General features: G+C 43.9%; 1 protein-coding gene across 1 annotated transcript in view; it reads left to right on the top strand.

The window, feature by feature from the left end:
- vta1 (vesicle (multivesicular body) trafficking 1) overlaps positions 1–12209 on the top strand; it is a 215010-nt gene that overhangs the window by 191886 nt on the left and 10915 nt on the right. Inside the window, 1 exon segment of the mRNA XM_085979250.1 lies at positions 2964–3047. Within this exon segment, the coding sequence (XP_085835376.1) occupies positions 2964–3047 (84 nt within the window).

Raw genomic sequence — 12209 nt, 5'->3', positions numbered from 1 at the left:
TGAGGAAAGACTGGATAGGCTGCGTTTGTTTTTCTTTGGAGCAGAGGAGGCTGAGGGGAGACCTTGAGGTGTATAAAATTATGAGGGGCATAGATAAAGTGGATAGAAAGGACCTATTTCCCTTAGCAGAGGGGTCAAAAACCAGGGGGCACTGATTTAAAGTAATTGGTGGAAGGTTTAGAGGGGATTTGAGAGGAAATTCCTTCACCCAGATGGTTGTGGGGGGTCTGGAACTCACTGCCTGAAAGGGTGGTAGAGGCAGGAACCCTAACCACATTTAAAAAGTACTTGGATGTGCACTTGGGATGCTGTAACCTGCAGGACTACAGACCAAGAGCTGGGAAGTGGGATTAGGCTGGATAGCTCTTTGTTGGCCGGCGCGGACACGATGGGCCAAAATGGCCTCCTTCCGTGCTGTAACTTTCTATGATTCTACATTGAGCAATGTGGAAACTCCCTGCAGAGCAGCTAGAAATTGCCAGTGGCTCGCATCTCTAAAGATTCTATCAGTTTCCAACATGAAAGTACAACAGGAGTCTTTGACATTAGTAGGGTTTCTATAGGATGCGGCACCCTGGTACCATTGAAAGGCTGACCTTCTCAAACCATACCTGGTACATTTTTTAATTGAATTTGCAAGTTCGTTAGATGAAACTGCTTCAGCCTCTTTTCTGAACAACAGAACCAGTTAGAACTTTATGCACAAGTTGAAATGCAGTTAATGACTTGGTGAAACCTGGGTTGTTCCAGCTTGGTTCGGCTATGGAAGCATATGACTTTCCCTTTCACATCCCGGTACGAGTTCTGAAAATTTTTCTGTGCTCCCAGCACCTGTTTGGAGTTAATTTTAGTGCAAGTCCCTTCCTTGCTGCAGTTGCCTGTGGCTATGACCTGTCATGTTACTGACCCGTTCAAAAAAGGAAAATGAACCAGGAAAGGGAACTGAAAGCCAAAAAGTTGAAATCAGGAATTTCACCACTTCTTCTTCTTCTTTTTAAAAAAAAAAAAAAAAAAAATCTGACAGATTTGTGGGGGGAGAGATAGAAGCAGAGCTTGCGAGTATAAACCCAAGTCTTCTCCTTTCACTTAGCACAGCATCAATCTACTGTGTCCCAGAGATGCATGAGTAAAAATAACTGCATCCTGGACTTTGATTTTTTTTAACTTGGTGTCCAGTTCTGCAAGCATGGATTGCCCTCCAATACCTTGTGTGAATTCATCCAAAACTCTGCTGCCTGTATCCTAACTCTCACCAAGTCCCGTTCACCCATCACCCCTATGCTCGCTCACCTACATTGGCTGCTGCTCCCGGGCGCCTCAATTTTAAACTTCTCATCCTCCTATTCAAATCCCTCCATGGCCTCGCCCCTCCCTATCTCTAACCACCTCCAGCCCTACAACCCTCCGAGATCTCTGCGCTCCTCCAATTCTGGCCTCTTGTGCAACTCCGATTTTCTTCGCTCCGCCATTGGTGGCCGTGCCTTCAGCTGCCAAGGCGCTAAGCTCTGGAATTCCCCCCCTAAACCACTCCACCTCTCTACCTCTCTCTCCTCCTTTAAGACACTTCTTAAAACCTACCTGCCCTAATATCTCCTCGTGGCTCGGTGTCAAAAACATTTTGATTACGCTCCTGTGAAGCACTTTGGGACGTTTTAGTACGTTAATGGCGCTATACAAATGTACATTGTTGTTGGACAGTTGAGTGTTGGTAGCCTATTGAAACATGTGCACATCAAAACTGAGGTCAGTCTGTTCTTGACCCAACATCCACACACTGACACTTTCCGGTGGATAGTGATCAAGAGGGGAACCCCTGGCCAATTGTCCCCTTGCATATCCTGGGGTGGTTGTAGCACCTTCATACTCATCCCAGCACTGAACTGAACCTGTGGCCCTCTGGTGTGCGTGGCTGAGATGCACGCTAACTTTACCAACTGACCTCTAAATTTATGCGTAATAGTTCCTGTAATCCATGCTGTGCCCCTGGTTTCACAACTACCTGACTTTGCGGAGTGGTCAGGTGTGTATTCGGGCCATGTTCCCCTCACGCACTCAGTTACCAGTCTCAGCTACAACATTTCCCCACGAGGAAAGAAGCACAACTGCCTAGCAGATGGGTCTTTTGGCGATGTTACTGGATCCAGGGTTATCTGCCATTAGCTGGGAATTGTGGATGGGAAATCGAGACCCATTTGAGAAAAAGAAAAAGTTTAAGCAAATGAACCTTATTGTCTTCCAAAAAAATTACATTCCCATTGGATTATCACTTACACTGTCACAGTTATAGCTTCATACCGAGGAGAGAGAGTAAATTGGGAGATGCAGCACTTGCACAAGTTTCAGGCCCTGGACTTCATTCTTTAAATGTGTTCTTACTGAGAGGGTCGGGGGGGGGGGGGGGGTGGTAAATGACTTGTCTTCATTGTGAGGAAAGGTACGCCCTGCTGCATTGCTCCATGCTATGTTTCACTGAGTTTTAATAATGCAGTACCAGAATATTAGCGAGCCTCCTGCGCTTGCAGTAAGGAACGTTATCTTGTATATGCTAAACAATGATTGTGAAGGGAGTATGTGACATTTGTGTGTGTGTGTGTTTTTTTTAATATCTTTTTTGGGAAATCTTTTCAGACTGAATAGCATGTCTTTGTGTAACCGGTAAATGCTTTCACAGGGGTTTCATTACCTTTGAAAAGTAGAGTGACTTCCAGGAACATTAATAACACGAGCTGCCCAAATTGGCACATGGAGATTGCGTAGGTGGTGCAATTTAATTAAATTGGGAACTCCAGCCCCATTTAAACAACAGTAAAGAGCCACCCCTGAGTAACTGGCAACTTTTAATGAGAGCAGGCAGAAATTTCTGCCAGGCCTCTCCTGGTAGTGAAACCCCAGCTTTCTGCTGCTGCAGTGTTTGAATCTCACTTGTTCTTTTTCCCAATACTTTCCCTTTACTCTTTTTGCAGTATTGCCTAATACTCCGACAATACAGTCCGTGCCGCAGAGCGTACCAATAATTGACCCGTCGTTGTACAACGTAAAGCCTCAGGGTAAGATTAGAAACTCTTCCAAGTTTTCCAGCAGTTAAATAATTGATGCTGTACACAACAAGATATAATGATCTGGTGCTGTGCCAGATTAGAATGAGGCCCGAGTGCTGGCAACGAGCACTTCGTAACATAGATCATTCATTCAGAACATTTAATGGAGAGTCGACGTCAATCTGACAGCGAAAAGTCGATGTGCTCACAGTAGCCTAAAGCTTAATCTCCTGTGCACCCAATCCTGGATGCAATCGTACACCAAGGCCATGAAAACTTGAGGACAATCAACAGAGAATGACTTGTGTATACAAATTGCATTATCAGGTCTCAAAAGTGCCTACACATGCAACAAATTAACTTTGAAGTGTAAACGTGGCTGCCATTTTTCAAATAGCTAGATCCCACGACCAGCAGCCAAATGAGTGACTGGTTGAGTGAGCTGCATTTGTTTGGTGGTATCGGTTCAGAGAGGCCTGTCTGCTTGCACGACAGGAGTGCTTCCTCTTTTACAAGTGCTGTTGTGGGATTTTTAAACATTCGCCTGAACCACAGGAGCAAGCAGACAGCGCCTTGGTTTAAAGTCACGCTCATAGCACAGAAGTGTGTAGTATTATCAAGCATTTAATAGACATTGTGTGCTCCCCAATGCCTGTAGGTGTAGGAACCGTTAATGTGCATCGAGAACCCATTCTACGTTAAGTATAATTATTGTGAGAAACTGCTGCAGGTAAAAGACTCTTAATAATTGGAAGTGGCAGGCGAGTATTTACTCTATTGGCTACTTGTGACAAAATTATAAATGTGAGTTAAATACATTTAAAATTTTACTACAAACTAAAATAAATTTATTTTCTACTCCCCGCCCCACATTTGCCATTTGGTGTTGCTAAGATGTAACTAGCAAGGTATGTAAAGGGGAACCAGTGGATGTAGTGTATTTGGATAGTCAAAAAACATTCGATAAGGTGCCACACGAAAGGTGCACAAGATAAGAGCTCGTGGGGTTGCGGATAATATATTAGCATGGATAGAGGATTCGTTAACGGACAGAAAACAGTGTAGGAATAAACGGGTAATTTTCAGGGTGGCAGGCTCTTACTAGTGGGGTGCTGCAAGGATCAGTGCTGGGGCCTCAGCTATTTACAATCTATATTAATGACTTAGGTGAAGGGTAATGTGTCCAATTTTGCTGATGATACAAAGCTAGGTGGGAAAGTAAGTTGTGAGGAGGACACAAAGAGCCTGCAAAGGGATATAGACAAGTTAAGTGACTGGGCATGAAGGTGGCAGATGGAATATAATATGGGGAAATGTGATAGAATCATAGAATGGTTACAGCACAGATGGAGGCCATTCAGCTCTCTGCAAGAGCACTTCAGCTAGTCCCACTCCCCTGCCCATTCTCCGTAGCCCTGCAATTTTTTTCCTTCAGGTACTTATCCAATTCCCTTTTGAAAGCCACGATTGACTCTGCCTCCACCACTCTTTAGGAAGTGCATTCCAGATCCTAACCACTCGCTGCGTAAGGAAGTTTTTCCTCATGACGCCTTTGGTTCTTCTGCCAATCACCTTAAATCTGTGTCCTCTGGTTCTCGACCCTTCTGCCAATGGGAATAGTTTCTCTCTCTCTACGCTGTCTAGACCCCTCATGATTTTGAACATCTCTATCAAATCTCTCCTCGACCGTCTCTACTCTAAGGAGAACAACCCCAGCTTCTCTAGTCTATCCACGTAACCTAAGTCCCTCATCCCTGGAACCATTCTTGTAAATCTTTTCTGCACCCTCTCTGAGGCCTTCACATCCTTCTTAAAGTGTGCTGCCCAGAATTAGACACAATTACTCCACTTTGGTAGGTAGAATAGAAAAACAGAATATTTTTTAAATGGTGAGAAACTATTAAATGTTGGTGTTCAGAGGGATTTGGATGTCCTTGTACATAAAACACAGCAAGTTAACATGCAGGTACAGCAAGCAATTAGGAAAGCTAATTGTATGTTGGCTGTTATTTCAAGGGGGTTGGAGTACAAGGATAAGGAAGTCTTGCTGCAATTATACAGGGCTTTAGTGAGACCACACCTGGAGTACTGTGTACAGTTTTGGTCTCCGTACCTGAGGAAGGATATACTTGCCTTAGAGGGGGTGGGTGCAATGATGGTTCACTAGACTGATTCCAGGGATGAGAGGGTTGTCCTATGAGGAGAGATTGAGTAGATTGGGCCGATACTCTCTGGAGTTTAGAAGAATGAGAGGTGATCTCATTGAAACATATAAGATTGAGAGAGGGCTTGACAGGGTAGATGCTGAGAGGCTGTTTCTCCTGGCTGGGGAGTCTAGAACTAGGGGTCATAGTCTCAGGATAAGGGGTCGGCCATTTAAGACTGAGATGAGGAGGAATTTCTTCACTCAGAGGGTGGTGAATCTTTGGAATTCTCTACCCCAGAGGGCTGTGGATGCTCAGTCGTTGAGTATATTCAAGGCTGAGATCAATAAATGTTTGGACTCTAAGGGAATCAAAGGATATGGGGATCGGGCGGGAAAGTGGAGTTGAGGTTGAAGATCAGCCATGATCTTTTTGAATGGCAGAGCAGGCTCGAAGGGCCGTATGGTTTACTCCTGCTCCTATTTCTCATGTTATGTTCTAAGCAAACCTTGTTGTTTGTTTTGAAGTTTGCAGCCTATTGCTTCATATTTAGTTGTCCTCTGAGACTTGGTGATGCAACGGGCATAAGACAATTCTCTTACTTTGGGTACCTGGGTTTGAACTTAGCCTGGACTGATTGCACTGATGTCTGCGAGGATCCAAAATGAACTGTTTCTTGGCTGCTTCACTACAGATCCAAGTCCAAAACACAAACCTGCCCATAATTCTGCACCAAGGTGGCATAAAGAGACCATGCGAAATGGAAATATCTCAACCAAGGCATATTGGTGCTTTTCTGAAGACTGGGGGAGAGGAATTGACAGAAACTTTATTGCATCTAGTGTTATACCTGGTGCTTGATTCTGACACTGGGAGCAAAAGATGTATAAGAATGCTCCCATTCCTATTGCTGGCAATCTTCCATGTGATCCCAAAAAAAGGACCCAAATAATCGGAGGAAAAGAACTGTGCAATGAACGTTTGCTGCTACTCAGATCAGCATGCCATGGAATTACCATTGGCTTCTATTGAATTTCTTTGAAGATGAGCATTAAAGCAGCTATTGATTGCCGTCGCTAACAAACGCAAAGCATCATCTATCCACAATATATTTTAAATCTTCTGTCCGTGCGCACTTTCTACAGAACCTTCCTGATTGTCCTGTTTTGCCACACTTTTGTGTCAACTTTATAAACCCCTATGTAAACTCGTCACACTATAATTACACCCTCCTGCCAGTGGGGGGGGGCGCTGTAACACTTCATTTTTGTGGCTCCCTGCTCCTCAGCCTCTACTGTGAAGAAACTCATGCGCTCCAACCAACTCTGATCCCCTAATTGCCGTATATTTTGCTATTTAACTATAAATAATAAATCAAATATAATATGAAAGTAAAGACTTCGCAATGAGGATTGAATTACATATGTGCACCCGATCCAATTATCCCCTGCCCTCTAACCCCATTTCATCTGAAAGCTACACTTGGTCTTCACTCCCCGTGTCCAACAGCAGCAGAAATCGACCTGTAGAAGTGAAGCCTATCGGAGTTTACTGAAAGGCAGCAGAGTGGCTGTTGCTTAATGTAGCGCCCTGCACTGAAAGTAGGAAATTTGCATTCACACAGTACCTTACGGAATGACTCAACAGTCACTTTTATTAGATAGGCAAACACAGCAGTCATTTTGTGCACAGCAAGGTCTCCCCAACAGCTGTGAGATAAATGATTAGTGCATCTGTTTTTTGGAGATATTGATTGGGAGAGGAACGTTGGCCAGGACACGGGGAGAATTTCCTGCTTTGGGTTCCAGTAATGTCATGGAATTTTTAACATCCACCTGAGTCGGCAGATAGAGCCTCGAGAACATCTCCCAACGTGGTGTGAATGTACCAATGGCCAATACTGGATAGCGCACAGCCTGGATAATGAATAGGCTGGAGTACGTTACAAGATGCAACTAGGAAAAGCCAATCAGCCCTCAAGACTATTCCTTTCGCACACCGCATGCATTTCCTTTACAACATTTCCTGTCCTCACCCCGTGTAACCTTGTAAGACTCTAGACTATCAACCTAATGAAATTAATACCACTTAACCCCAGCCTGTGGTTTTGGCTTCTAATCAAACACCCTTGTGGTGTGCTCTAGTGATTTATTAGCCTTATCGATAAAGCTTCGCATTGAATATTCTTTTTAAGTATTCAGTTAATCGCCACAGCCAAGTCATTTTCGAAGTTTGCATGTCTATGAAGCCCAGGGAGTCGATAGTGTAATCAGTCAGTCATCACTGTCATCAGTTGCTCTAGATTTTAATTCAGACTTCAGGAGCCCGCGTTCTGGGAGCCAACTCCCGGCATTAATGCTTTTAAATTACTTTTCCAGAGCTTGGCAGCAGACTCGTAGACCCAGAGTTACCTTCGTTTCAAAGTCTGCCACTGGGTTACAGTAAATGGGTATAATAGTATAAATACTGGGAGTGGATTCCTGGAATCCAAATTGAAAGACCCAACAGCACAAAAGCAGTTATAGATGGGAAGCTTAGGGGATTTATTGAAGTGAGACCAAATGTGTTGCATGGTCACTGATAGTCTTCTGGCCCCTTTCATTGCAGACTCATTAACCCTAGGGAAGGGAACACAGCCAAATCATGAATGTGTGGCTTTGATTCTAACGTGACCTTCCTGGTTTTTTTTTGTGTGTTCTCAAAATTGAGCAGAATATCTAACTGAAACAAAACCATAAATGCCGGCTCGGTAACATAGCACAGATATTTTTCTCTCCCCCCAAAAAATTGCTTTTGGTATTCCATTTCAATGTGTCCTAAATTGCAGATAGATTTTTGGCTGCTAAGTACACAAAAACATAGAAACAGAAAAATAGTTGCAGGAGTCGGCCATTCAGCCCTTCGAGCCTGCTCCGCCATTCAATATGATCATGGCTAATCCTCTATCTCAATACCATATTCCCGCTCTCTCCCCATCCCCCTTGATACCTTTTGTGTCTAGAAATCTATCTATCTCCTTCTTAAATATATTCAGTGACTTGGCCTCCACAGCCTTCTGTGGTAGAGAATTCCACAGGTTCACCACCCTCAGTGAAGAAATTTCTCCTCATCTCAGTCCTAAATGTCCTACCCCGTATCCTGAGACTGTGACCCCTCGTTCTAGACCCCCAGCCAGGGGAAACATCCTCCCTGCATCCAGTCTGTCTAGCCCTGTCAGAATTTTATACGTTTCAATGAGATCCCCTCTCATTCTTCTAAACTCTAGTGAATACAGGCCTAGTCGACCCAATCTCTCCTCATCTGACAGTCCTGCCATCCCAGGAATCAGTCTGGTGAACCTTCGCTGCACTCCCTCTATGGCAAGTATATCCTTTCTTAGGTAAGGAGAACAAAACTGCACACAGTGCTCCAGGTGTGGTCTCACCAAGGCCCTGTATAACTGTAGTAAGACATCCTTGCTCCTGTACTCAAATCCTCTTGCAATGAAGGCCAACATACCATTTACCTTCCTAACTGCTTGCTGCACCTGCATGTTTGCTTTCAGTGACTTGAAAGTTTAACTTGAAGGAAGCGCTCTCCCGAGAGTTAAACTGTGATACATGTGTATCACATAATGGCAGTTCTAGTCAGGCTTCCAATTTACATCTCTCTCCCAGTTGGGTCCATGGAGATTCTTGCATGATTGAGCAAGGCACATGAGCTATGCCAATTGGTACAAATATACTGCAGGTTTAAAAATGGTTATTTATCCTCACCAGTTGCCAGTTAAGACTTTAATAATCGCCGGGTGTGAGAGTCATTATTTAATATGTATTTAGTAAGGAAAGAAGATATTCCTCGAGAGCATTGTTGTAGGACATTGCTGTAATCACGCTGCCAGCTCACAATTTCCAGAGCAAGGCAGTTCTTTGGCCATCTGAAAAGTATTGAGTTGTATTATGTAAAGTACTTAAGTGCTCCTTATTGCCTTAGCAACCTTATAAACACACCAAAAAAAACCCTGCTACTCAGCGCTGGCACAGATATCTCAGCTGAATGTGCCTATTATCTGTAAAAGGAACTTTCGTGTCCCTTATTGAAAGAAAGATGCACATGGGGTTACATGTGACATCCTCCCTCGGCAGTTCGTAATTAGTTGTCTCCAATTAGAAGTTGATGAGAAGGATATGCCCAGGAGATTGTATTACAAATAATCTTCCTTATCCTATGAAAACTGCTTGAGATTTGTATGGAAGAGCGTTCATGGCTAATATTTTTCACAAGTCTTTCTGACTTTTGTTTGTCACAGGTTAAGATATGGAAGTGTTTTCACACCCGTTTCTTTAGAATCCCCTCCCTTTACATGTCTGAAAACTAAAGTACTTGCTTCGAATATTTCAGTCTCCCTGATCAAAACAATTGTGAATGGGATTTAGACCAAGTGGGAACCTGTACAAACAATGCAGCACCTTTCGCAATGCGCCAGTTCCCTTTGCTATTTTGCAAGTAATGAAGTTCACACTTTCTGGGTATTTTGAGTCTGAACTAACTGAAGTTGTTTCAGACACAATCTGCTTTCTAAGGTGCTTTTCTACTGAGGCCCCGGTCTTGAGAGACCCAGCTGCAAAAACTAATCCCAATCCGTAGCATATGCACAGATTGGCCAGGACAGTTTGGCTTGAAGTACTATCAGCAAGAAGTGTCATCACTGCTTCTAAACACCACGACTTGCATCATGGTATCACGACCAGAATTGCTGCTACAGCAGGAACAATGGCCCAGAAATTCGGGTCGGAGGCTTCCCGCGGGTGCAAGCCTCCGACCTGCACTTCCCTTGCGTGCCGGCCGTTGAGCTGTGGGCCCGGGTGGCATTCCGATCCGGGGCCTCCTCTAGCTGCCGGCTTGCGTATCCCAGGGGCTCAGTTAGTTCAGTGCATCCCCTGGGATCACGTGGGCCATGGAGAGCCAATGGTAGCAGGGAAAGCTTCATTCATAAGTTTGACAGGAAGATCTGTCAAACCTATAAATACTATAAGTCCCAAAACATCACTAAAACTTCAACAAAAAAATTAAAAATCACATTTTTAAAATAACTATAAATTACATGAAATAACTATTTTAAACAATAATTTAAATTTTTGAAAAAATTAATTACATTTTCTAACGGGGCTAAAAATAAACTTACCTTTAAAGTGTTTAAAAATAATAAACCTGTGGGAAAAGATGTTTTAATTTTAATTAATTCACCACTTACCTTGTTAAAAGCAGGCCTTGCGCCTGCTTTTTATGTGTGTAACTGCTGGAGACTTACCCTCCTGGGAAAACCTGCAAAAAAAAAACGTAAGTTCGATGCGCACGCGCTGCCTCTCTGGCACACACGTTCCACCTCTGAACCCCTTCTTTCAGGGGAACGGAAGTTCCGGGTTCCCCCGCATGCGCAGTGCATGCACGAAACCGGCACTTTCGTTGGGCCTACGCGTGAGTACCCCGTGCGTACTCACGCGTCGGGACCCCAATTTCTGGGCCAATGTATTTACAGGAGTTAGATGGACTGGGGATAGTAGGAAAGACCCTTTTCTACAAAAAAAAAGTCTTAGCTGGTCTTGAGCTAATTTGCCATCGTACGTTAACCAAAATCTCTAAGAAACAGATTACCTGGTCATCATCGCTGTTTGTCAGACCTTGCTGTGCTCAAATTGACACTGCAGTGCAGTACTGAGGGAGCGCTGCACTGACTGAGGTGCCACCTTTCGGATGCGACATTAAAGCGAGGCCCCCTCTGCCCCCTGAGGTAGGTGTAAAAGATCCCACGGCACTATTTGAAAAAGAGCAGGGGAGTTCTCCCCAGTGTCTTGGCCAATAATTATCCCTCACCAGCACCTTAAAAACATGATTATCGGGTCATTGTCACATTGCTGTTTGTGGGAGCTTGCTGTGCGCAAATTGGCTGCCGCATTTCCTACATTGCAACAGTGACTGCTCCTCAAAGGTACTTCATTGGCCGAAAAGCGCTTTGGGACGTCGTGAGGTTGTGAAAGATGTTGCGTAAATGTAAGTCTGTCTTTATCCAAGCAGCTCACTTGGCGCGATGATTTTCTTTATCTGCCACTCCTAATTACGACGCATCCTCTTTGTACATGAGGCATGGCTCTGCTTTGACAACCTGGAGTTGCCGGATCCGTAACCTCTGTTTGCCTCAGTGAAACCCCCAGTTTAAGCAGGCTTTCTCTAGATGACTTACCTGGCGCCTTTAACGTCCAGTCACCTCGACGAGCTGCATGGAGAAATAAGAGGAAGCCACGTGCGGGAGGTGACAGGAGATCATGTGAAAAGGTTCTGAGAGAGTTTTTAAAATAAAGGCAGCAACTTGGAGGGGCGAAGGGATTTAGGGCGCGAGTTCCAAAGAGTAAAGCCAAGGTGACTGAATTATTCGGAATGGGAATGATTAAATGGATCTTAATTTTCTTTCACTTCACACTTAAACCTGATATTTCCATTATTTTGGTGATTTTTTTTTTTTCATTCCTGCGAATCTCTTACATAAAATTGCGTATGAATTCCCTCTGCTATTTTTAGTGCACCGCTTAATGCATTCACACAAATTCCAGTCTGCGCTTTTTTAGCACAGCTATTAAGCAATTACTATTAAACAGGTTACTGCATTAAAGTAGCACAATTTAGTACAAAGGCAGTGCACTAAAATAACAGTTCCATTACTACGTTATTTGTGAGGAAATGGTGCTAAATTGGGCCTAAAGTTAATTTAGCTCCTCACACACCCTCTTCCACTTCCAGACAAGGCATGTGCTTTCTTTAATCCGTTCAAGGGGAATCTGGGTTACCTTGACATTTTAAGCCTGATGGTCTGAGAGCGCAGAATCTGGTGGCACTGTCGCTGAGCCCAAGGTGCCTCAGTAACCTCGTTGCTGCAACTATGTTCTGTTCCGTCAGTTCTTGCACACAATAGTAACTTCAAGCCAGTGAACTAAGTGTCAACAGAATGGAACAAAGAGGATATCAAAAGGGACTCGTAATTTTTTTTTTGTAA

This window comes from Somniosus microcephalus, chromosome 3, assembly GCF_052327205.1.
Source record: "Somniosus microcephalus isolate GS21.2 chromosome 3, FLI_Smic_1.0, whole genome shotgun sequence".
In the NCBI taxonomy this organism is placed as follows: Eukaryota; Metazoa; Chordata; class Chondrichthyes; order Squaliformes; family Somniosidae; genus Somniosus; species Somniosus microcephalus.
This window is presented reverse-complemented; position numbering and strand designations above follow the sequence as displayed.